The sequence below is a fragment of the Archocentrus centrarchus genome, chromosome 13 (genome assembly GCF_007364275.1).
Source record: "Archocentrus centrarchus isolate MPI-CPG fArcCen1 chromosome 13, fArcCen1, whole genome shotgun sequence".
Lineage (NCBI taxonomy): Eukaryota > Metazoa > Chordata > Actinopteri > Cichliformes > Cichlidae > Archocentrus > Archocentrus centrarchus.
The window spans coordinates 28,194,426-28,220,161 of record NC_044358.1 but is presented as its reverse complement, the minus strand read 5'-3'; the positions used below and the strand labels follow the sequence as shown (position 1 = coordinate 28,220,161).

Here is a 25,736-nt window from a genome sequence, read left to right as displayed (position 1 = left end):
CGCGCTGACGTATCACAGCAAAAGGCCCATGCTCAATGCAGCGTCTGCAAGCACATGTAAAAGACCCACTTCCGCTATTAAGGTCACGTGACTTACGGTACAAACCAACTTTTTTTTTTTTTTTTTTGTACAAACCAGCTTCTGCTGCGTATGGCGGTACTCTCTTACCTGCAGCCAGGGACTCTTGGGAGTCCAGGCGATGCCAAAGCGTACAAATGGACGCAGTACGAATGCTGTATGTACACAAAACACGGCGACAGCAGAGGATTTCAGGTTTCCAAAACTCTCCGACCTCACCAGAAAAAGTTGTTAAATTTGTCGCTAGTCGCTTTCGGGGAAGAAGTCACCAGCGGGGTCTGAAAAGCCACTAAATCTAGCAACAAAGTCACTAAGTTGGGAACACTGCCATGCAGTCGCTTCCTGCATGATTACCGGGTGAAGCTGAGAGAGGCGGGGCAGTGTGAAGCTGTGCAGAAGCAAACTGGGAGAAGAGAAAGGCAAACTGGTGGATCTACAAGTATGATTGTAACGTGAACTAGACTATATCGATATAAATTATATTGTCTCATCTTATATTGCGTATGAAAATATATCAATATTTAAAAAAAATAAAATAAAAATCAATATATCGCCCAGCCCTAAGGTTAATGTAGATAATTCAATGAGTGCTTTAAGAGAAAAACATTTCCTTAAAATACAGAAAAAGAATAGAAAATAGATGAGCAAGAATGACAGAGAGCAAACCTGTAGGATGTCTCTGTGCCTCTGGAGCGTGTGCATGAGTGCAGCATTGAGAGAAGCCGTGCCCGGAGCGTTAGTGTACTCCGCCATCTTGTCATTCACTGCAGTCAGCTGAGAAAGAGAGACAGAAAGTGAGTGAGGATGGATGGATGGATGGATGGATGGATGGATGGATGGATGGATGGATGGATGGATGGATGGATGGATGGATGACACAAGGAAATGAAGGACAAAGCATGAATCTATTTCTGTTCTTGTATCTTTTTGCTGGCCTTTCATGAGCCACTGCCAAAAGACACTTTACTTACTTTGGCTAACAACTGTTCAATCTCCACCGACATGGTGTCAAACATTCTGTCCTGGGTAGAGTTGTTTAACAGAGGGGTGGTGTCCGACCTTAAAGGAAAAGCAAGAATGGAGAACATTTAGAGCATTAATTTAAAACAGTTTATTTGTAATGTTTTCTTTAACTCTTGTGTTTAGCATACAAAAAAATGTGCTTTATTTCATAGCATAAATGACACTGCTCAAATTAAATGTTAGTAAAAGATAAATGTATGCTATTAAGTTAAATTAAGCACCATTTATACACACTGCAAAAGAAGTAGGCATGACCTAAGACACTCATTAACTTATAAGAATTCTCCCTCCATACACATTAAATGTGGCACTTTTAGATTAATTTACATGGGCAGTAACTATATCTTAGTAGGTAATGCAGTGAAAATCTGCTTGGTCAAAAAATCCTTACAGTCTACAATAAGTGCCTTAATTCCCAAACAAAAGAAATATGCAGTATTAGTGTTATAATATCATCCCCACAGGAAGTCCTTGTTTCCCTTCTAGGTTACTGCAAAGCTTACTGTGAACAACAACCTTAGTATTGGCGGTATTCATTGTATTCATGTGTGTTCAGGGATATTTCCATCCTGCACCTCACCCTTTATTGTGCTGGCAAGCAAATATGCAGGCGTTGTGACTATTATAATTCAGGCCAGATATGAAAACTCTGAATTGTTAAATATATTGATTATTATGACTGTGATTAACAAAAAAACATTTGACTAGTAACCCAAATGAATTACAACAAAATAATAATTAAAAAAGCACTCCCTTTGAGGACTGCAATATGCCTTTGTTTTCATTACATACTAATCTTCAAGTTATTTCCCTCATTATTATTTTAGCAATATTATAGTTTTCTGTAATTTAGATTCTGTTTTTAAGAATAATATTAAATATGTGATCAAATATGGCAATAAAAAGCAATATATTTGGAATCTTTACATTTAGTAAAGATTCATTTATAGATAATCACTTAAACTATTTCAGCTTTATGGTGGTTGTAAACTCTGCCGGTGAGTCAGAAGACAATCTTACGTGTCGCCTCGACGTCCATCTCTGGAGCTGCTGTAGCTGGTGCATAATTTACTGAAGGAGACCAACTTCAAGTCGAGTTCGTTCTCCAACTGTCTAGCCTGCTTTCGCAGATCTGTAACAGATGCACACAACCCAGGGAAAGCACTTAAAAGTAGCTAAAGCACTATCACTTAGGTACTGTAGAAATCTGGGAATTAGATATACATCCTTATAGAATATTGGTTTATTCAACTTTCTTGTAATGTTTTTTACCTAGTTATCACTTTATCATGAAGACACAACTTGACTCTACTGCTCAGGTTTTACAAGTGTTACACACAGTGCAGACCGTATGGCTCTCCTACTCCATTAGGAGAGCTATACAGGACAAAATTTCACCAATTTCAAAACTGAGTCTTTTTTCTGCATGTTCTATTGAAAATGTTCTATATCAGCGCATGTCAAAAATGTTTATACTGAAACTGATATTGAGTGATAATATATAATATACACTCACTTTGTTTGACACACCTGTTCAACTGCTCATTAAAGCAAATATCTAATCAGCCACATGGAAGCAACGCAATGCATTTAGACATGTACACAAGTCAACATGCTGAATTTCAAACTGAGCATCAGAATGGGGAGGAAAGGTGATTTTAGTTACTTTGAATGTGGCATGGTTGTTGGTACCAGATGGGCTGGTCTGAGTATTTCAGAAACTACTGAGAAATGATACTGAGGTATTCCTGCACAACCATCTCTAGGGTTACAGAGAACGGTCCAAAAAAAAAAAAAAAAAGATAATATCCAGTGAGCAGCAGTTCTCTGGGCGAAAATACTTTGTTGATATCAGAGCTCAGAGGGGAATATCCAGACTTCTTCAAGATGATAGGTATGCAGAAGAGCATCTCTGAATGCACAACATGTCAAACCCTGAAGCAGATGGGCTAAAGCACCAGCAGCAGCAGAAGAAAACACGAGGTGCCATTCCCATCAGCGAGGAACAGTAAACTGAGGCTGCAATTCACACAGACTCACCAAAATTGGACAACAGAAGATTGGAAAAACATATCCTGGTCTTCTGAGTTTTAATTTCTACGGCAACACTCAAATAGTAGCCTAAAACATTAAATCATGGCTCCAGCCTGCATTGAATCAACAGTTCAGGCTGGTGGGGTGGTGGTGTAATACTGTGGGGGATATTTTGTTGGTCCCTCAATACTGACTGAGCATCAATGAAATGCCACAGCCTTTCTGACCACAGCGTACCCCTCTTCTGATGGCTGCTTCCAGTAGGATCACACACCATGTCACAAAGCTCTAATCATCTTAATCTGGTTTCTTTAACATGGCAGTGAGTTCACTGTACTCAAATGACCACCATAGTATCCAGATCACAATAGAGCACCTTTGGGATGTGGTGAACCATGAGTTTCACAAATTGGCAGCAACTGTGTGATGTGGTCACGTTAATATGGACCAAAATCTCTTGAGGAATGTTTCCAGCTCTGTGATAAATCTATGTCATGAAGAATTAAAGCAGTTCTGAAGGCAAAAGGGGTCCAACCCGACACTAGCCGGGTTAACTAATGAGGTGTCCGGTGAGTAATCGTTAAGAGTCCTCACCTGTCCGGGGTGTACCCCGCCTCTCGCCCAGTGACAGCTGGTATGGGTTCCACCCTAACTCTTCTCATTTTTTACAATTTACTGAAAATATTCTAATTCGTAGTAAAATATCAAATGTATATTTGTATGTGGCATTTCTCCTTCTACTTAGGTAAAACACCTGAACACTTCCATCACTGTTGACCCTTACAACAATTCATGTGACTGCGAAAGCTAAACAACGCTCATTGTTTCAACACTGCACTAACCGAGAGAAAACCGCTGGAAAATGTATCTTCTCATTGCCTTCAAACTAATGAAGCAGCTGACATACTCACAGCGCCAGACTGATAAGCCATTTACAACAACGACATGGCTTTAACTGCTTAAGGAACCGCGTTAACTTAACGACGATGTGTTAGCTAGCTTGTTGAGAGCTAACTTGTTGTTGTAGAGACACAGAGCTTTTTAAAGCATATTTGTAAGAACCAAAGGCGGTATGACAGGGGCCAACGAACCGTTGATATTACGAATACGGTACCAAGTGCTGCTGTAATGCTGTTCACTGTAAACTGACTCAATTGTTACCTTACCTTCCCAGTAGTTGCTGCTTCCTATTCCTGCCATCTTTGTTGCTCTGCGACGTCACCAAAATGCGGGTGGCGTCACGTGTCAGCAGAAGACGTACGGGACGTATCGCGTGATAGTATTAGCTGCAATACACAGCGTCACCTAGAGGCAAGTTGGAACCTCTACAACAGCGAAGGTTGCAGCTGTAAAGAAGCATCCTAGTGGATCGGGAAAAAAATGCTGATTATACTGATAATCCATAGAAAGACTGTCGTCTATATTATATATGTGTGGTTAAACTGTGTTTTTTATATTTGTATTTCCTTTTATTTACAGCAAAACTACTAAGATTAAGTATTTACATCTCAGTATGTGAGATAAGGTTTATTTGTCACATACGCAGCTATACACAGTACAATGCACAGTGAAGTGTATTTTGTGTACTGCAGCCAATAGTAAAATATATAAATACAAATAATTAATTCCCACATCACAGCACACAAGATAAAAATATATAAAGAGTGAAAATATAAAATTCTACTCAGATATTTATGAGGGCATGTTATTGCAATAAGTTCATAGTATAGTCCAAATCAAACAGAACAGAATCAGTTACGTTGTGCATAACAGTCCTGTTTGGGGTTCAGAGCTGAGCAGATGGATGGCTTGTGGATAAAAACCCTTCTTCAGTCTTAGTCCTCAGGTAGCGGTAACGCTGGCCTGACGGGAGCAGGGCGAACAGCGTGTCTGGGGTGGCTTATGAATTTAGGACTATTAACCTGAGCAGCTACGTTTCCCTTTGTACAAGTCACCACCACATGCAAACATCTGGGAAATATATATTCACCAAACATGGTTTTTCTTGTTTTGTTTTTTTTTTGTTTGTTTGTTTTTTTTTTGGGGGGGGGGGGGGGGGGGGGTGCTCCTCACTAATGGGTCAGTTTTAAAAGTAGTAGTCAAACATGCAGAGCCACCCGCTGTGGCAACCCCATGAGAATAAGGGAGCAGCCAAAAGTAGCTGCCTCTTATTCTTCTTTATCATGCAAGTGAAAATGAAGGCGTAAGATGTTGTGAGAAGCTTTATTTCATTGTGTTGTTTTTGCACACATCACAAAGAGGATTTTATTAAATGTTTTGTGTGTAGACTCATAGTTAACATGAGATGCACCTCCCCACACCTCTTTACAACTGCCAACATTATTTACAGTCGAATCCAGTTCATATAAAATGTTCACACCAAACCACCTGACAGTGGCACGCACGCAACTTTCAAAAAGTCATACACACATTAACAGAGTTTAAAAAAAAAAAAAATGTACAAAAGTATCTGCCTACACAGATGTCAAGAAATCTTTTCTCAAAGGAACTAAAAATCAGGGCAAATTCTTTAGAGAATAAGTATATATTGCTTTAAACTACTGCATGTGATGAAATCACAGTGAATTTCCAATCTTTTATCAATGATCCAGTGTGGTGATTTGAAACCATCCTGCCAGGGCCAGGTCCTATCCCAGCTGTCACTATTCCTCACAGTAACAAATGGATTTAGATCCTAGAGCACAGAACTACCAGCACAAGGTGAATCTTTATCTTGCACCATTTCACAACTTCATCCAATCTCATTATCAACTGGATCATGAGGTACATTGTTTGCCATCCAATTTAAAATAAGGCAGGAAAATATAAAACCTTTATATGGTGTAGCATAGGGGTTTGTTCTTATACATCAGTCATTAACAGACAAACCTGGTTTTCATTCTGTGATCAAAATATTAAGTTAAAAAAAAGGGGGGGGGGGGGGCAAACATTCAGATGAAAAAAAACAAACTATAGTGACAGATTCGAGATGTGGTGATCTGTGATCAAAATATGACAGCCAAAAAAGCCAGAAATAACTTTCCATATACAAACAAATTATCTTACAATCAAAGATATTAAAACAAAAAAATAAAAATACATTCTTTTAACAATTACAGATTTTAAGATTTATTGTTTTTCATGGCCAATAATGAGGGATGATTTTTACTTTCCAATTAGTGCAAATGGCCTCCAGGCACGCATCGATCTGCACTCCACTAGCTGGGAAACCTTTCATTCAAGCCTGGTAACACATTCTCCCTGATGCTTTGAACAGGACTGCACCCAAAGCAATTTTGTCCACAACACTGACAAACTGAAAAAACTCAAAAGCCACTGAATCCAGGTCAGCCATCCAGGTCATCTTTGCAGCAGGAAGGAGAAAAAGAAAAAAAAAAAAAAGTTTTTCTTTCACACCACCTGAGTATAGGATGGATCAAATTCCAGTATTAGGTTTTCATGGTTACTTTCTGCCACACATTACAGCCTGACTGGGACTGTAAACTTTATAGAAGCCAAGGCACACTACTGGATTCAGTCTCCCAAAGGCTTGGACACGCAGAAATAACCTACTTTCTAATTCAAAGTAGTTTTAAAATAAATACATGGTGGTGACAGACATCAGTGAGGAGAAATAAGGGAGATAAAGCACTTTTAAAGTTCATTTGGACTTTTCGGCTTGATGTCTCAGCCAGGCAGGATACATAGTTGTCTTGGAGGATTCTTAAATGGCTCGGGGAAAAAAAAAAAAAAAAAAAAAAAAAAAAAAAGTAAAGCTGCTGATATAAAGGTTGGATGAGGACAATAGAGTGAACCCCTTTCTTTACCCTTCTTTTGATAATTTCTTCCTCTCTCCATTAGTTGAACAAGTCAATCAGAGATGCTGCAGGGTGGGAGGGGTTGGGGGAGAAAAAAACTGGCCCTGCAATCCAAACAGGATTTATTAATTTAGTAGCAATGACTGAACGACAGGGAGAAAGTCCTCAGAATATACTGATCTAATAGAAACTGTCTCAATCACTCTTGAATCAGCCACAAAGAAAGAGACGCTGAGTTCAAGGCGTTTGATCTTTGGGGGAGAGGGGTGAGCTCAAAATAAAACACTGAGCCATCAAACTGGTGCAGTGTTTCTCAGATTTTGTTGGCATATAAAGTCTCCTCATCGCTTTCGCTTTCGTCCTGAAACTCATGGGCGAGCAGCGACTTCTTGGAGCCCATAGAGGTGAGCCAGACCTCGTCGTCATAATCATCTCTGTGCTGTCGCAAACGGTGGAAGCCATCTTTTTGACGATTAGACTTGGCTACGCACACACACCAGATGATGCACGCAGTTACCACCAGTGCTGTCATGGAAGCAGCTGCAGGCAAGAAGAGAAATGCAAAACTCAGCACGTCTGCATTCAGATACCATTTGTCAATTTAAAAAAATTGATCGTGCATACTAAAATTATAGTCTTGCTCTAAAGAGATCTAATAGATGATAATTAAGTTGGTGTGACAGAACCAACAGTGACTGCCAGTAGATTTTTAGCATCATTAAGACACAGGTCTCGGCCTTGAGGCAACTGTTTGTTGTGATTTGGCCCTATATAACTAAAATTGAATTGAAGTGGAACCACATAATACATTGGAACATGGAAATGAATCTAGGTGGTGCATCAATAAGTATTCAAGTGCAGTCAGCTCTAGTAACAAAGAGCTGCATTAAAACATGCTTACCTGCACTGGCCACGACAAACTCCCTGGGCAGGCCAAAGATGTTGTTGTCCATGTCAAACTCAATGATGATGAAGGTAGCAGCTTCAGTCGAAGATACCACAACCTATAAGATAGCAAAAATATTTAAAAGTTAGACAGCAGAAAGCTGTCAAATATAAAAGTCACTTTTTTTTCCTGTAGTTATTTGAGGTGTGGTTGCCTCTGAATGCAAACTGAAAGCTCATGGTCATGTTAATCAAGGCTCCTTAAACACATTTGCAGGATTTCATAAACAACTGCAAAAGCAGTGTATATAATGTACCATTCAAAGGGGTTTGTTTATTTTTTTTGTTAAAATTACTTGAATTTAGATAGACTTATAACTTTAAAATGCAAAGAGAAAAGAAAGCATCACGCTTTTGCCAAAGAGAGTTAAAAGGCTTTTAGCAGTCAGCTAAAGCTCCTTAGTTGGGGGTGCTAATTATCCAATCAGTGAGAGTCACTTGCAGGTGTGACTGCTTTGTATAATCTGGTGCAGGTTGTGTCAGATGTCTGAAAAAGTGCCGGCCCATAAAAATCCAAATGTTCTCACCCCAGAGGTAAATTACAAGAATCTGAGGACTCACTTGATTCGCCTGCTTCATTGTTCTCAACAGCAAAGGAACTGTTTTACTATCCAGTGTCATTATTAATGTGCAGGATAAAGAAAAAAAAATGGATTTAAAAATTTCAGAACTGATTCAGTGATGTTGACTGAAAGTATTACACAAAGTCTTCACCGAAGAGTAAGTATCTTAATGGTTTCTTTTTTCAGTATCAGTACATTTTTTGTCGCAATTTCTGAAAGACACAAAAGGACCTAAAGGAACATCACTACTAACTGACGGCACTTTTATTTCCAGAGGTATGAGATGCGTCCCTATGGCCTAAGGCAGAGTATTCGATGTCCTAAGAAATATGGGGAGACAATTAAGGAGAGAAAATACATGTTAGCTCCAGGTTATGATTTGGACCTTCTTTTGGAACAAAAAGAAACAGACCCCAAGAAACCCTTGGATGACAGATATATAAAGAATGCTGCCATTCTGCCAGATCTTTTAGATCTCCCACACAGCACCAAAGTTGTCCCTACTGAAGAGGAAACCTCCACTGATGACCTCATGATCCACGGTTTCACAGCACAAGACTACCAGCAGACTTATCACTCAGTGGTGGACCCCCTGCTCTTTAGGCCTTGTGGGAAGCTCGCAGCCTACACTCTGGAGCTTGGACATACCATAAAGGAACATCTGTTTAGAGAGCTGGCCTACCCCATGCTTCAAATGTTAGAGCATCCAAATGGAAAGGTGGAGGTGATGGAGAGGTTTTGTCTGCTACGCCCTACGCCTTACATAGACATAGACCATAAATGAGAACTGTAGTAATCGAGCTATTCTTATTTATGTCTTATGTTGCTGCAATTTGTCAGTGCAGCAACACTGACAAAATGCATTGTGTTGGATGAATGTAGTAGTAGTAGTAGTATTTCCATTTTTTTTTTTTGAATAAAACTCTCTGTTTTTAAATAAAGCTCCTTATGATAAACCTCTGAACAACAAATAATTATGCAAGTAATTTTGTCTAATATACATATGTGTTTACAGCAGGGTATATGGTGTTACACACAGGCCAGAGGTCATCTGTGTTTTTCCAGTACTCAAAACCTGACATTGACTTCTGTGTTACTCATTATTTCTGGCTAATTTGGCAGTTTTCTATGAAATAAATATAAACCTAAAGGCATACTCCATGATTTTAACATTAATGATACACATATTTTCATCCACTTTTCACACTAACCATAATGGAATAACTTAAGAGTTAGCCCTTGTATTTAAAAACTCCACTAGGTTTACAAGGAACTGTGGCTCAATCACAATCCACACAGCTTCTACGCCACGAAATAAAGACAGAAAAGTCGCCAACATCATTAAGGGAGCAAATTTAGTTGGCTGACTGGCCAGGTCTCACCCACAGGCATGGATGGCTGCACTGAGCCAGGTTTTTCTCACCACTGCCGATTTGGGATTTGGGGCAAAATAGTGCACTCCACGTTTCTCCGAATGATGACATTTAGCTGTCTATATCTGCATAAAGTGAAGTTAAAATGATAAACATTAAAAATATTGTAAAGTTTGGTTCTGCTTGCATCATTACTTGGCTGCTTTCTCTATCTGCCTCTTTGGCTGGCATTTTGCATGCTGTCTTACAATTGGGTTAAGGTTCAGTTCTTAATAATATTTTGGATTACCTGTGCATTATTATATGCCAATAAAATATCCTGAAATTGGTTTTAGTTAAGAATAGTAAACTATAATATTATTCTTTCTGAGAGCTAGTATATTCCTAGCTTGCATAATATATTGAACTGAGTACCTTTTGACGCTGCCGCTGGTAGCCTTCGGCAACTGCTTCAATACTGTGACTGCCCTGAGCCAGCAGTGCATGGAAGTAGCCGCCTTCTCCAGTAAACAGTCTCACTCCTCCATTCAGTACAACGATCGCCCCAACAATAGGCTTTCCACTCTTGTCCCTCACTATGCCTCGCACCCCTTTATGGACCTGGAAGAAGCAGAAATGAAGTAATTGTATGGCTGTATGACAAGTCATTAAAATATAAATTATGTCTTACAAACAGCCTAAGTCATAAATTCTAAAAAAAAATAAAATAAATAATAATAAAAATTTAAGTGGCAACATTGCCCTGATAAAAATCTTGTATCACACCTCCACCAACATGCTTAGCAGAGACTTCTTGTTCTCAGTCCAGAGTGTGGCCAGCTGCTTAGCTGGAGGGAACAGACAGCAGCCAGTGTACACTGTGATTTCTGGACAATGGCCAAAGTCCATACTGAAGTCCTGGAAAGGATATGTAGACATAAGCTGATACGGGAAAAAAAAAAAGACCTGCTTTGCTTGACTTCTCATGTTTATTTAAAACTCTCTTAATTGTTAAACAAGTTTTCAAAAAATGAACATTTCCACTGAAATATGAAGTATGCCTTTTTCTTTTCAGATTGTATCAAAGCCCAAATACAACACAACGTCATTATGGATGCCAATTTAATTACAGAAATTGATAGCACAGACACTTACTTTCATGCTTCCCAGGTGACTTTGTCTCTCTGCTGCTCTCATAACTCCATCTGGAATGTTGCCTGTTAAACAAAGGAAAACTTTACCGTTAAACACTTATTTACAACTGGCATGCATGACTGACATGACAAGAATTGAGAGTACTCAAATTACTTACTCTGCCCATTATTTGGACACTCCGTGTCCCCAAGGTGCATTTTAGGGTGATTGTTGGCATAAACACTTGCCAAATACTTTGAGGTGCCTTCATTCTCAACTGAAAAACAAAATAAACTATTCAATAATTCCACACAGTGAAAACCAGCAATGTAAAGCAAACAGTTTTAAGGTGATTCATCAGAACCACGTTTCGCCTGACTAATGAATGCCAATGTTGCTCCCTTCCATTTTCTGGTCCACGCTTAAACTGGACTATCACAGTTAATGTCCTTGAGCAATACTCAAAACACAAGGGTCAGGAAGGTTGTGGTTACTGGACACCTGAAGGCACTTGTAAAGAAAGCTACTTTTGGCTTATTCACGAGGGGTCACCACAGCAGGTGCTTCTGCATATTTGATTTGGCAGATTTTTACACCCTTTCTGATGCAACCCCCAAGCAATTTGTGCCTGCTGCCTGAAGGCACATGTAACTTTCTCAAAAGTGAAATGCTTTAATTTTGATGTTTCCTGAATATCACATATGTGAAAGGTTTGGCAGAAAGGTGGCATCCACAGACGCGGCAGTCATGATAGAATCATTACACGACAAATTGTGGACGACGAAGATTTTAAATTGAATAATAAACTAATCTGATCACAAATTTAAAATAATTTGCTCTAGATGGGCAAATTAAATGACACAAATCAACATCTTCAGACAAGGTGCCGTTTCAAACCTCTTCATTAAAGTGATTTCCAATTTTTTCCACAACATTTTTTGTCATAGTGGTATTACCAGTCTGGACAGGCTTGTCATAAGGGTAGGTGGCAACAAGGGCGCCTCCATCAAGGGCTACAGACAGAGTGAAACGCTGGTTTTGAATAAAGTTCATCATCGCTCTGGTCTCAGGTTGGGCTTCGACCAAACGCTGGGATGCATTGCCTATTAAAGTAAAAACACAGAAAGAGGACAGAAAAAAGAAAAAGAGATGTTGGAATATCCTTATTTTTTTCTTTTAATTATTTTTTTCTTTTTAATTCACAACCAATCTTGACCGAAAAAGCAGAAAAACTCACCAAAGAAGTCTGTGTCCAGATCCTTGCCATTAGCATTGGCCAGGCCCTGAGGGGATTTGCACTGCTTCTCAACAGCCTGTTCTCGTCCGTCAGGGTTGACAGAAGGAACAATGAAAATCCGGGTCTCGTTGATCAGCTAGAGAGGAGAAATGCATTTAAATGCAACAATTACAGGCATGTTGCACCACATATTCACAGAGACTATATTTTCCTTGATAAAAAGAAATGTAGCAAACCCTGGTGATGGCTGGGTTCTTGCCATAGTTGATGCACAGGAAGGCAGCAAACTCCAACAGCAGCTCTGTCCCCACTGGTGCATTGCCATGGATCCCTGCTACAAAGCGAATCTTTGGCTCATATGGTTCAGATTCTCCAGGTTTGTTGGAGATTTCCAAAGCCCATATGGTCCTGAACTCCACACTCTGGCCCAGGCTGGACAAAGAAGAGAAGAAAAGTTCTTTCAATATTTCAATATTAAGAATGAGAGGAGTAGAGATAGGATAGATTATGTTCTCAAAGGGGTATTGGGGTGGTTGGTTCAAATTCACAGTTTGGGGGAAAAGAAAACCTGCTTACCTGTGTAAAACTGTAATTTTGGGAAAATTAAGCGTGAGGCCTCTTAAGAAGGCCGACATCTCTTTGGAGGGTCGGTAGCGGAAGTTGCTCTCTGTGGCTGTGCTCCTGACTAACTCCTCCAAACCCTGGCCTAGAGAGAGCTCCTTGATTAAGCTCTGAAACACCCTTTCGATTGGGTTCTGTGTGGTTCGGAAGCCTCTGAAAGACTGGCCATTGCTCTCTGAGCGCAAAGGTGTCAGTCTGAAGTCCACCACCTCAACTCGATCCTTTGAGACCGTGGCGTAGATCGTCACAGCCTTATAACTAGACAAGAGTGAAAGTTAATTAAAGCTAGCAGCACTAGAAATAAAGGGTCTCAATGAGACATAAATATACAGAAACTGGATTGTATGTTGCTATTATGTTCTTTCTTCTAAAAAAAAAAAAAAAAAAAAAAAAAAAAGGTGTTACCCATGGGCAGAGGCAGTGATAGAATAAGTCCCAGGGACCAGCAATCTCCAGTAGTCTCCAGTATGAGCTGTAGTGATGTTGTGGTTTATCTTCTCCACACTAATGGTGGCATTAGGAATTCCTGTACCATCCCCAATATCTGAAACTGTGCCCTTCACTCCAGTGTGAACCTAGAGACACAAATTCCCACATAAACATGAGAAAATACAAAACTGAGCTAAAAGCACAGGATAATGTTAAGATCTATGTTTGCTACCTGATGTATAAACTGAAGCAAGGCTCGCTGGTTTTGTTCCCAGTATTTTGGTAGATCCTTGGCAAGAGGATATTTGACACAGCCCAGCTCGATGGTCACCTCAAAACAGTTGGTGTTCATGTAATTCCAGTCTTGCATGCCACCTGAAAAACAAAGCGCTCTTTTTAACTTCATATCAAACTTTATAGCCATCATGTGTAGGAAAATTATGTAATTATAGCAGCTACGATGGTACAATCTCATAATGAGAATTTCAAATAAATATATGGTGACTTTACTTAAATGCTGTTACCTGCACACAAGGAAAAAAGTCAAATGTTGTAGATGTATCAAAATGTCCAAAAATGTTGCCAAAGAATCTAACTATTACAGCAGCTTTGTTTTGACTTATTCAGATGAACCTTAAATCATTATCAGTGTAGTAAAGATGGGTAGGGTTTCACAACTCTGTGAAAAACTGTACAGGCAAATAGTCCAACAATTTAACAACATAACATAAAAAACATCTCAATGTGAAACTGCTAATAATTTGGGGATAAATTGTGTACATTTAGCAATATAATTTACAGATTCATACTGTAGGATCTGTAACAGTGTGATACTGATAATGTCAATATGGACCAAAATCTCTGTTAATGTTCCAGCACCTTCTTGAATCTATGCCTTAAAGAATTAAGGCTAGCAATCTACCTAATAAAGTGGCCATTGAGTATATAGACAGATTTTGACACAGGCAGTACCTATTCTATCATTGTCTTTTTCACACCCTTTTTATGGGGAAAGCTTTCTGCGTGTGTTCAACAGCAACAATAAACTAAAAATCTCACATATAAAGGGGTTTTTGAATTGGTAAGCTAGATAGAATGAAAGGTGTAGACATACCGGGAACACTGTACCACTGGGCACCGTTGGTTATGCCATCCTTAAAATATTCATCGGGGTACAGCTCCTCACAAGGGTGTCCTTTGTGCATCAGAGGATTTTCCTGCACACACATTACACGCAAGTAAAACCAAACAATGAGCACTGCTGTAGTCAAGTTTGCAAACACTCATTCCACAGATTTAAATTAGTTCCCATCAGTACTGAAAGTTGAAACTATAAGCAGACATTATATCACTCTGAAAGAAATCCTACAGCAGCAGTATCCAGTTACCTGAGAGTAGGCTCTAGAGACCTGCTGAAAGACCTCATCATCAGGTGACTTGCTATAATAACTATTCCCATTTTTGCCATCATCAAAGGGATAGTTGACCACCAAGGACCCTGAATTCAGCAACACAGATAATACAGAGTAAACCATTTTTAAAAAAATAAATAATCTGAATCTGTGGTTGCAAAACATACAAAATGCTTAAAGGTGACTGTGACACTTAAAGATCACAGTAGAGTACGTGCCTCCATGGAGGTTGGCTGACAGGACGAAAGGGATACTCTTCAGCCAGTTTATCACAGCAGTGGTCTCTGGCTGTCTGGGTTCTGTGATGTTGACAAACTGATCGGGAAAGTTGCGATTCAGGTCATAATTGTTGGTGTTGTTGCGCCCTTTGTAGCCCTTTTTATCGCCTGTCAGGAAACAAACATTGGTGAGCAGTCATCTACATGCATCTGTAACCACAGCATGTACACATCCTCAGCTCCCCCTCCAAAACACTGCCTCACATAGCCAAACAACAGTGGCTGTTGGCAAAGCATTAGCAAACAGAGGATGTGCACTGTCAAACTTTCCCATAAGTCATACGTTACGTGCTCACAAAAGTGAAACGAAAGCTATTTTAATGCAGATGGTGTAGCTGCAGTATGCAAGGAGATTTTGCTGAAAAGAGCAGCTACTCCTCATATGTCTCTCTCCAGGGTAAACTGCTTATTTCTTTGTGACCACTCAAGATATCATCTATACATGAATGTGGTGTGGTTTGTGAGCCATTTTCCTTAGCAAAGGCTGTAATTTGATAGCGGGTAACAACACAGACTCAACAAACACTTAATCAAATTACTGTTTAAGACTTGTAATGTTATATCTTATGTATCCCAAAGCCATCTGTCAAGCACCTGGATGATAGGCATGCAGGATATGCACGTGTCCCTTTCACTTACCTTCATCAGCTACCTCGTAGCCATCGGGGTTCATCGAAGGCATGATGTGAATGCGCGTGCTGTTGACCAACTGAGTGACCTCCGGGTCGGTACCATAGTTCCGACACAGATACTCTATGAGGTTGAGCATTAACTCTCGACCCACCACTTCATTGCCGTGCATGTTGGCCACATACTTAAATTCTGGCTCACCTGGGACAGTGTAACAGACAAAATTATATTCTCTGGTTTGCAACTGATCTTTCTGGAAGATGTAATGGGGTTTATTGCATATAAAAAAAATAAATCCATGAACTAAAATAAAGAAAGAATACCATCACATACCATGCTCATGAGCTTTAGGGTTATTTGAGATGACCATCACATACAGCTCACGGCCATCCACAGAATGGCCAACAGAGTAGACATGGGTAATAGAAGGAAACTCGCTGCTGTACTTCCGCAGGAACAGCTCCATATCTGCATAGTTGTGGTGACGGAATTCCTGCGGCTGGATGGGCTGGTGTGAAGTTGGAGAAACAGAAGGAACCACCACAGTCTGGGTGGAGTCCAAAGAGCTGGTAGTGGAATTGTTTGGATGGTTGATGGACAGCACTGAGGTTGTAGTCACAGTGGTGTTACCTGCTGCCTCACTAACCACAGGTGCCAAGGTAAAGTTAAGTTCTTCTGCTTTGCCGTCCGTGACCTGGACACCGCTGACCGACACTGATATGTAGCTGCATAGTGAAAGAAATACGTGATGAAGACTTTAATTCTGCCAACAGCTTTGTATTGTGACTACCATAGGAAATCCCTTTCTTTAAACAAGTTTCCATCCGACTATGCATGTCAGGTGCAGTTCATGTAACTATTATCAGCTGCAACAGCGTGACTGGTATTGTTTTTTGTCTCTGTGTGCGCATGGAGTGTGTTGGGAAAATGTGATTCCTGAGATGCTTGCTGTAGCTGGAACTACCACAGAGCCGGTTTGGGGTATGCAACACATGTCACAATGTGACAAAACCTGTCTGTCTCAGTTCAAAATGAATGATTAAAAACAACAAGGACTGAGAACTTACAAAATGTAATGCAATGTATTAATACAGCAGTGATTGCTGAGTATACCTGGGTCAGAATGTAAACCTGCTGATAAAAATCACAGCTCCTGTGATCCCATCACAAGACAGTTTCTAGCTGTAGTTCTAGTTTTAATCGGGAGGTTTTCCAAGTAACTTATGCAACACATCTTATTTTACTTAACAAACACAAACAAAGAGTTAATCTGCAACTTTAATATCAGCCAAGTGATGTTAGATAGTACTTCTGAGAAGTACATCTGGGTAAATCTATCTCAGCCATAGAGACAGTGTTTCAGTATTTGATGGACTTGATGTGCCAGATTAAAAAAAGATTAATTCATACACTCTGATCTGGGATAGGTTGCACAAAAAAAAAAAAAAAAGATATGGACTGTGGATTATATAAAATAAACAGTCAAACTTCAGCTAGGTGTGTCTGCGTGGGTTTGATCGAGAGTTTGCAGCGGCAGCACCAAGCCTTTGGAATAATCTTCCTTTCCATAGTCGCTCAGCCCAGACAGTAGACTCATTTAAATCCTTATTAAAGACACATCTCTTTTCCTTAGCATTTGGCTGCAATGTAACATCCTATTAGATGATTGCTGACTTCTGATTGTGTTGTTTTAATTCGCTTATTTATTTATTATTGCCTTTTTACCCTGTTTATTTCTATGTGCAGCACTTTGGTCAACCTTTGTTGTTTTTAAATGTGTTATATAAATAAATGTGACTTGACTTGACATGTGACTCTCCTCTGGGTACTCCGGTTTCCTCCCACAGTCCAAAGGCATACACTTACTGGGGTTAGGTTAATTGGTCACTCTAAATTGCCCATAGGAATGAATGTGAGTGTGAGTAGTTGTCTGTCTCTCTGTGCGACCCTAAACAGGATTTAGGCATCACTGACAATATAATACTAGAACTGGGTGTGGAGTTAGTTAGCCTCGGGTTAAGTTTTTTTTTTTTTTTAACCTTCAGTCTTTATTGTTATCAACTTGGCATTAGACTAACATATTAGGAAGATTAAGACTGGTATAAACCTACAAACTAGTGTAAACTTTGTGAAACCAGCCCCTGGTAACAGTCAACAGGGAGCAGTCATCAGCCACCTGGTTGTCAGTGATCACTGCACTGAAACTGGAGATCTGACCTAGCATTAAGTGTATCCATTAATGAATAACCTCTGTTTGTGAAAACCTATTATATGCACTCACCCTGGTGCCACAGCTGTAATGTTGTATATTCCAGGTAGCAGAAGGCGGTAGTAGTCCCCGTATTTTCCTGTCATCAGGTTGTGGCGGATGCCTGCTACCACAATGCTCACATTGCTGAGGCCAGCACCACTAACTGCGTCCTTCACAAAGCCACGAACACCGATGTGCACCTGGAAGAGAGCAGTATTTGAAGTACAAATACAACCATCTACACTGCAGATTATATCATTTTTTTTTTTTATTCAATGAAAATACTTTGCTGAATTTTTTGTGTATTTAGGCATTTCATTTAAACTTTCACACATTTTTTTGTACTTTCTTTCATGAATATTATAATATTCAGGTCAAGTTCAAGAATCTTGCTGAAGGGGAGAAACTGTATGACAGAAAATTTGATTGGGGCATTATTCTTTTATATAAACAAAATGAAGATAGATCACATTGTATCTATAATGTATTCCTTCTCTACCTGTTCTATGTAGGCTAGCAGGGATTCCTTGTTTAAATTCCATTCCCTATGGAGCTCAGAAGCAAAAGGATATTTGCAGCAGCTCAGCTCTATTGTGATTTCCAGACAGTTTCCATAAAGGTAGTTGTAGTCTTGCATCCCTCCTGGATAACAGGGCAGAAAATAAAAACATGTTACATAAGAGCATAAATTAGACATAGCAAAACCTATTTTAAACTCTCACTCAAAAATATGCATGCAAAATATGTAAAAATTGCATATTCTGCTGTCCTGAACTATAATTCACTGGTGCCTGAACTGCTCATTAAAAGAGAAGGAGGATCTGCCTGGAAAGGTTTAAGTCTGTCTTTGTCCTCCCTCAATGCCACAGTTTAAAGGGACAGTTAGTGTGGCACCAAACCATGACATCTGGAGTTTGCAAGTCACCTTGAACTCCAGTAAAGCAAACAGAAACACACACACAGAAGGGCAGGCTGTTCCGCTGGTCATCCCTATGGAACATGAGCAGGGAGTCAGATGGTTCCTGGCTGGAAGGTTTCCAGGACTCCAGGCTGGGTGGCCACGGGAACCAAATGCAACAGCCACTTTTGGCCCTGAAGCTGCATGCCAATGATCTGCAGTTACTGGCCCTACCAACAAGTGCCCACTCTTGTTTATTGTTATGTGTTTCATTGTTTCTCTATGTTCTTTTTTTCCTCCTTTTGCCACCCCCCCCTCCCTCCTCATCCTAAAGAGTTGAGACAGAGGGTCTGTCCTCCCTGAGCCTCACTCAGTTCAAAGTTTCTTCCTGTTAAAAAACAAGTCGTTTCTCCTCACTGCCGCAGCTTGCTCAAACACCAACAGATCATTTCAAGTAACCAGCTTCTGTCAGCCTCGGGCTGGAGGAGGTGTGGAAGATGTTAACCACAACACAACAGAAAATGTTGGCACAAAAAGTTTCTGATGCACAACAAAGCCACATGCAAGTAAACCTAAGAAAAAGTCCCCTGTACCAAGAACCTTGAGTTCATTACAATACCCTAATGCCACTTTACTGTGTGCTACTTGCAACTCATTTTAAAAAAAATACTATTAGAATTACTATTAATTGTGCATTATTTTGTGTGATTTTATGATTGCTTTTAGGACCCACTTGAGTATACTACCAAACATCCATACTTCTGCCCATTTAAAAATCTGGTCTGCTTCGCGATTGACAAAATGTTCCTGAAAGTAGAATTACTGAATTTACAAAGTTAAGGAAATGCAATAATGAAAATATGAATAAATCTCTCTCTCTAAGGAGAAGGGCTTGAGAGCAGGCTTGGAAAGTTATTCTGAGTCATCCCTTGTCAAGCGACAGCTGTTCAGCTGTCTGAAACTCGGCGAGACTGACTGGCTGCCAGGTCATTCAATGGAAGCTGAAAAGGGACACTTCAGAAGACGTGATACACTCTTAATATCTTTCAGATGCACTTTGTCCACCACATTCACATGAATTTTTAAGGCTCTCCTAAAAGAAAAACTGGTGCCCATTTAAGTTTGTTTTACTTTACTTTAATTGAACTTCCTGTTCATACCTGTCACTGTAAGATTCCCTTTCTAACACACCTTCTCTGCATGAGATGAGAGTCAAAATGCAGTCAATAGTTGTGTGTGTATATGGTATATTCCATCCATCCAGAACATGCAAACTCCACACAGAGAGAGGGAAAGGCCTGGGCCAAGGTGGAATCGAACCCAGGCCTTCCAGATGGTATTCTAACTGTGAGGCAGCAGTGCTAACCACTGCGCCATGCTGCTATATGGTATATTATAAAGTTAAATTTATGTGAGGTTCCCTTGTTAAAGAAGAATAAGTACACTAGCTGTTATTCACCTGTTACAACTATGTCAAAAACCCAACTGCCTGCAGTAACATGATAAAAAAAAATGCAGACCTCTTCTCTGGTCACAAGATATTAGTCATTGTCTTACGGGATTTGATTCTGTTTGCATTATCTTTCAAGCAAATGACTTAAAGTAAACATCCTGCATATGTAGGAGCTAGACAAACACACAGAAAGTCTACAGAAGCTCCAACCTTAAATGTCCTGTGTGTACCGGATCCAGTGACACACCCTGAACTCAGGGTATGACAATGAAGCTGAGTCAAACATTTAAAATGGCAATCCAGGACAAAGAGTATAAGAGACTGTTTGGTTTTTTTTTTTTACGGTGATGCACAATTAAAGTGTGGTTATCAGAGGTGTGAGTGTACGCAGACGGTGGCAGAGCAGTCAGATTATCGTGGCCATCGAGCTGTATTTTCATGCAGTAAAATTCGATTCTGGACTTTGTTCTTTGTAAGTGTATACGCAGTGACGTGTTTCTTTCAGCCCATACTGGCTGAAAGAGGCAGCAACTAAATGAGCCAAAAATATTTAAAACAGATTAGACCCTGAAGACACACATTATGAATAACACCAGATTTGGTTACATGAAACAAGACACAGTTCAAAAGTAAGATCACTCCAACAATAGACTGTGTCAAAAGATTATAGGTCATGATTACATGTTATGTTCAATCATTATTTCAAGCTCTGACTCCCAGACAAAAAAAATCTCTTGTTCCTGACGCCTGGCGCTTTGCCTGGGCAACTAATTGCGTCACACAATGTCCTGACCACTTCCATCATCTGCCATTAGCCCGGTGTTAACAGTGACATTTCGTCCACTGTGGCATGGCAGACAGATGAAAGCATTGTCAATTCAAAGGCTGTTCTTGGCACCACTTTCATCATGAGATATGAATACTCCTGTTGCTAAGAGGTTCAATAACTGGCTCATATTAACAGTGTGAACCTCCTCTGGGTAAATACTGGATGTTTTAGATGAAGATTTGTAATTTTTAACTAAAACATCAATTTATCCTTTCACTGTGCTTCAGACATGTAACAGCATACAGTAGCTACTATTTAGGACTGTGTGCACAGGCTATAGTAATGATTTCCAGTTCCCTTTTCTCCAAGTGGAAAACAAATTGAGTTCCATCTAATGATACAAACAAATAGTACTTACTTTTAAGCTATCCTGATAATCGGTGTCTCACTGCATACATTATAAAATCATTTGGGATGATGCCAGTACATTCAATTTGAACACCCAAGTACTTTTGCTTAAAGACTGCAGATTTCTCTCAAATAGCTTTGAAAAGCAAGTGAAGTTGACAGTAAAGGAGAAAAAGGCATGCAGAAGTTTAATCGCAGCAGTTAATCCAGCCAAGGCAAATGTATGCTAACACCGCCGTCACCTGGCATCTACTACTGTGTAATACACCTCAAAAGGACAAACAAACAAAAACAAAAACCTCAGACAAGCTAACAAAACAAAGGTAGAGAGAAGCATGGTGAGCCTAAATTACAGTGCAGGCACAGAAACTAAACAAACTGCTTTTAGTTTAGCTCATATACTTATTCAGGACAAAGATACATACAGTGTATTGATGGCGAAAAAGATTCAGCCCACAGGCCTATAAAATTCCTACAGCTCTAAAATGTTGCATAATTACAGGCTTTGGCAAACAAACATGATGAGCAGTGCACTTCTGGTTTTGGAGCAGTGTCAAAATCCTTAAACACGGTAAGCACTTAAGCGCTTTGTGTTTCAAAGCACCAAGCATCCAATTTCAATTCTGATATATACAGTGATACTAAAGAGGTTGTGAAGTGGCTATAATATGTTGAACAACACAGCTAAATGAGGTGTAAGAGAAAACACTGAACCCTGCTTTACAATGTCTTTTAGCCTAATGTCTTCTACGAGGAAGTCTCACTAAAAGTCTATCATGAAACAACTTTGGGCAACTTTATTTTGAAGCATTATCAAAATTAATTTTTATTTCAATAGTCACTGTCACATTAAAAACTGTAGAATCTGTGATTAAATACTGTTTTTTTTTTAAAAATTGAGGGATTTTAATTATTTTGCCCCAAAATAAGGCTTAAAAGCTTTTTTTCCATCTTGAAAATTATAATTCTATCATCATCTTTGCTGGAACTGTCTCATAGATTTCAATTCTGGATTTTATGAGTGCCGTCTCCATTTTAACCAAACTTACATTAAATGAGGAAACAAAGCGCTTTCAGACTGCCTCTAAGCAGCTTTGGTATGCAGCATAGTTTGGGGGGGGGTAACTATTTGTTACAGAGGTAACTGTCTGTTTGCCTGTTAACAGGATAACTTGGAAAATTATGAACAGATTTTGATGAAATTTTCTGGAGTTACTGGGGCTACTACAAGGAACAGTTGATTATATTTTGGTGCTACTCTGGATCACGATCTAAATCCAGGAATTTTTAAAAGGATTCTTTACCATTGTGAGATAGGGAGACTATTCACATATTTGCATCTAACCTTATGAGGATAAGTCTAATTTCCATGATCTCCATGCTCACGTACACAAGGTGTCTCAGTTTAGACTGTTCTTGATAAGTCAGACACAGGCGTGGTATGTGCTCTACTCACTGCCCCTCTAGTTCAGCCTGCTTTCTGAAATGTGACTTAATGTTTTGTCTGATGCACTAACAACTACCAACAACTATATCCTTCACATCGCTACAAAATTTCTGGCCTGCAGTACATGTGTGAAAAGGGCTCACATGTGAAAAAAACTGACATAATCTTTAGCCAAGCCTCCTGAAACAGCTGGTAGCAAACACACATTGCAAACGATTCAGCAGCAGCAGAAAACTTTCTTAGCTTTTGGAGATCTAGAACCACATCCACCCGCTTGCCAAAGTAAACTTCCAGAACAATGACTAAATAAATATCTTTTATTTGGTCAAATGGGCTTTGACTCTAAGAAATGACACACAAGTTCCACTTATCTCCATGCCCACACACACAAGGTGTCTCAGTTTAGACTGTTAGTTTTTGGCAAACAATGACACCATACACATAGTTCCAAAAGAAACAAACATGATATGATTTGCAAAGCTCAACTTAATCTACTGAGCAGGATACCGTCTCTTACCCTGACAGATTATTTAAGGTGTTCTGGCCAACATAGATCAATAATGACTAACACTTTAATTTCTTATCGCCATGAGAATATTGAGATTCCTCACTGCAGAATATCAAACATTCATCTACAACTTGAATGAAAGCACTGAAACTTGATTGTCTTACCAGGTACGTCGTACCACTGTGCTCCATTAGTAATGCCATCTTTAAAGGTTTCCTCTGGGGTATCAGGACAGTTAGGCGCACCAGTCTTCATCACAGGGTGGTTCTGGGAATATACCAGGGCCAAGTGGCGAAACAGACCATCGTCCGCTGACTCGCTGTACTGACCTTCCTGCTTATGGGAGGCTGAGTCATCAAAAGGGTAACTGGCGACCACAGTGCCACCATGTAGATTCCCTGACAGCACAAATCTAGAGAGTTAAAAATAGATTTTATCAGCAGCATTAAAGCACAGGATCACAGCATTCCAAAGTCTTTGTTCCCATTACTTTCATGTCCATACTTGCCATGAAGTAAAGAGGAAATCTGGCACTACGAAGGCCGTCAGTCGGGGATGTAAACAATTGACTTGGCCAACTTTGACCGCTGATGCCTCAAATTATGTTTGGCTGAACATCCTGAATAGATTCTTAGAACAAGGACTGCAGATTTTAACCAACTCCAGCTTTAATCAGTGTGCATATGTGAGCATCTATCATAAGTTTTGAGGAAAGGGAAATACATATCACAATGTAAGATGCTCTAAGGGGCATTGTCTTTTTGCAAAGAGGCTGAGAAGTAAGTCTGACAACTTTTACTTGGTGAACCTTTCACTTTCTTGTGAATCTCAGTCTTGCACTCTGTGCCATTATGGTGCTCCAGTTAACCCTTGACTGAAATGACTAAATTTAAAAAACAAAAACAAAACTAATAATGCAGTTCAACCTCAAAGACTGTGCCACCCTTCAGATCCTCAACTGAGAGCTACACATTGACCAGAAACCAACTCAATTAAATAATTGAAGTCACATCAGTCAAGACCTCAAATAACTGGGCAAAACAGCTGGATTCCGTTTGTTAAGATCAATACTCACTTTTGCTCCTGGATCCATCTGATCACAGCCATCACCTCGGGGATACTATCTGGATCCGCGGTCTTTCCGTCAAACTGATCAGGAAAGCTTCTGTTTAGGTCCTTATTTTTGGCATTACTTCGACCGTTTTCACTATTGCAGTCCCCCTCTATGGACTTCTCAAAGCCGTCGGGATTCATGCTGGGCATAATGTAAATATCCGTCCCGTTCACCAGCTCAGTGATGCGCTCTTCCTCCCCGTATTTAGTCAGCAGGTACTCCACGAGGTAAACCAGCACCTGTCTGGACACGGTTTCGTCGCCGTGCATGTTCCCAACGTATTTAAATTTAGGTTTCCCCGGTGTGTCCGTGTTGGGGTCCTTGGTAACCCGCATCACCCACAGCTGCCTGCCCTCCACGGACTGTCCTATACTCGACAGGTTAGCTATGTGAGGATATTTCTGGGCTAATGATTGCAAACGTTCTGTTAGTTCAACATAATTGTAGTATTTGCCATAAGTTTCTACCGCTTCCTCCGTCGAGGCTCGGGCGCTTCGTGCGCTTTGCAGTCTGGCGTCGCCAAGAGAGGCGACAAAAAAGAGAAGAAAGGCGAAAAGTGGCGCCCTTAGTTTCAGCGTCGTCGAGAAATGATTCCAGATAGACACCATCTTGACCTGTCTTCTACTCCTACACCATCCGGAATTCGTAACTGAAGAACAAACACCACACTCGAGTATTTTGTAGTTTAGCTCCACAGAAACGGACGTCTTCCCGAGTCGTTCTGGCCTGCCTATTTCCATTTACTTCCGTTCGCCTCACAGGGGCGGGGCTTAGTGGTGACGTCGGATTTTAAGGTGGGCCGGAGCAATTCTACCTTTAATTTTACTGCCCCCTTGAAATGGGCGACTGAAATAAAAGAATGCAATCTAAGAAAAGTTTTGTCTGTGATACTATTTGTATTTGATAAGGAAATACGTAGTTACTCTTTAATCACAACAACTATTACACCTGTTGCACACATGTCCGAAAGTTTCAGATCACCTGAATAAATTGTAAATATTGTTGCCCTCCATAAAACAGAGACATTACAAATGAGTCGCCAAATGCACCTTTTAGACAGCTTGTAAAAATGTTCAGAACATCATTAACTCAATATGAACCTCAGTTGACTTGTTAGGACTTGCGAGGCAGGTCAACAAGTGTTATTAGGAATTGTCAATAGAAGAGATATCAAACCTTATGGTTGCGATCAGTAATGACAGACTTAAAGCAAATGACTGAATCTGTATGAACTACACCTTCCTCTTTTTGTTTTTCTTCTTCTTCTTCCTCTTTCAGCTGCTTCCTTTAGGAGGCGCCACAGTGGATCATCTGCCTTTATCTCACCTGGTATC

At 40.0% G+C, this 25,736-nt stretch overlaps 2 protein-coding genes across 2 annotated transcripts in view; both read right to left on the bottom strand.

The window, feature by feature from the left end:
* The window catches only part of gosr1 (golgi SNAP receptor complex member 1), a 32,262-nt gene extending 27,843 nt beyond the window's left edge, over positions 1-4,419 (bottom strand). The window contains exons 1-4 of the mRNA XM_030744914.1: positions 4,302-4,419; positions 2,122-2,233; positions 1,050-1,137; positions 745-852 (exon numbers count right to left, since the gene is read on the bottom strand). Coding sequence (XP_030600774.1) covers positions 745-852; positions 1,050-1,137; positions 2,122-2,233; positions 4,302-4,335 — 342 coding nt within the window. The 5' untranslated portion in view covers positions 4,336-4,419. The remainder of the gene's footprint in view (positions 1-744; positions 853-1,049; positions 1,138-2,121; positions 2,234-4,301) is intronic.
* Positions 4,420-5,344: 925 nt separating this feature from the next.
* Positions 5,345-25,135, bottom strand: cpda (carboxypeptidase D, a). The gene is made up of 21 exons (XM_030744166.1): positions 24,364-25,135; positions 23,453-23,700; positions 18,305-18,447; positions 17,836-18,005; positions 15,888-16,279; positions 15,564-15,755; positions 14,865-15,032; positions 14,623-14,732; positions 14,349-14,451; positions 13,467-13,609; positions 13,211-13,380; positions 12,761-13,063; positions 12,421-12,616; positions 12,185-12,320; positions 11,904-12,050; positions 11,126-11,224; positions 10,969-11,030; positions 10,600-10,731; positions 10,249-10,434; positions 7,855-7,957; positions 5,345-7,493 (listed from the first exon to the last, which is right to left on the bottom strand). The coding sequence occupies exons 1-21, from the start codon at positions 25,008-25,010 to the stop codon at positions 7,267-7,269; spliced, it is 4,077 nt and encodes a 1,358-aa protein (XP_030600026.1). The 5' UTR covers positions 25,011-25,135; the 3' UTR covers positions 5,345-7,266.
* Between the last annotated feature and the right edge of the window lie 601 nt (positions 25,136-25,736).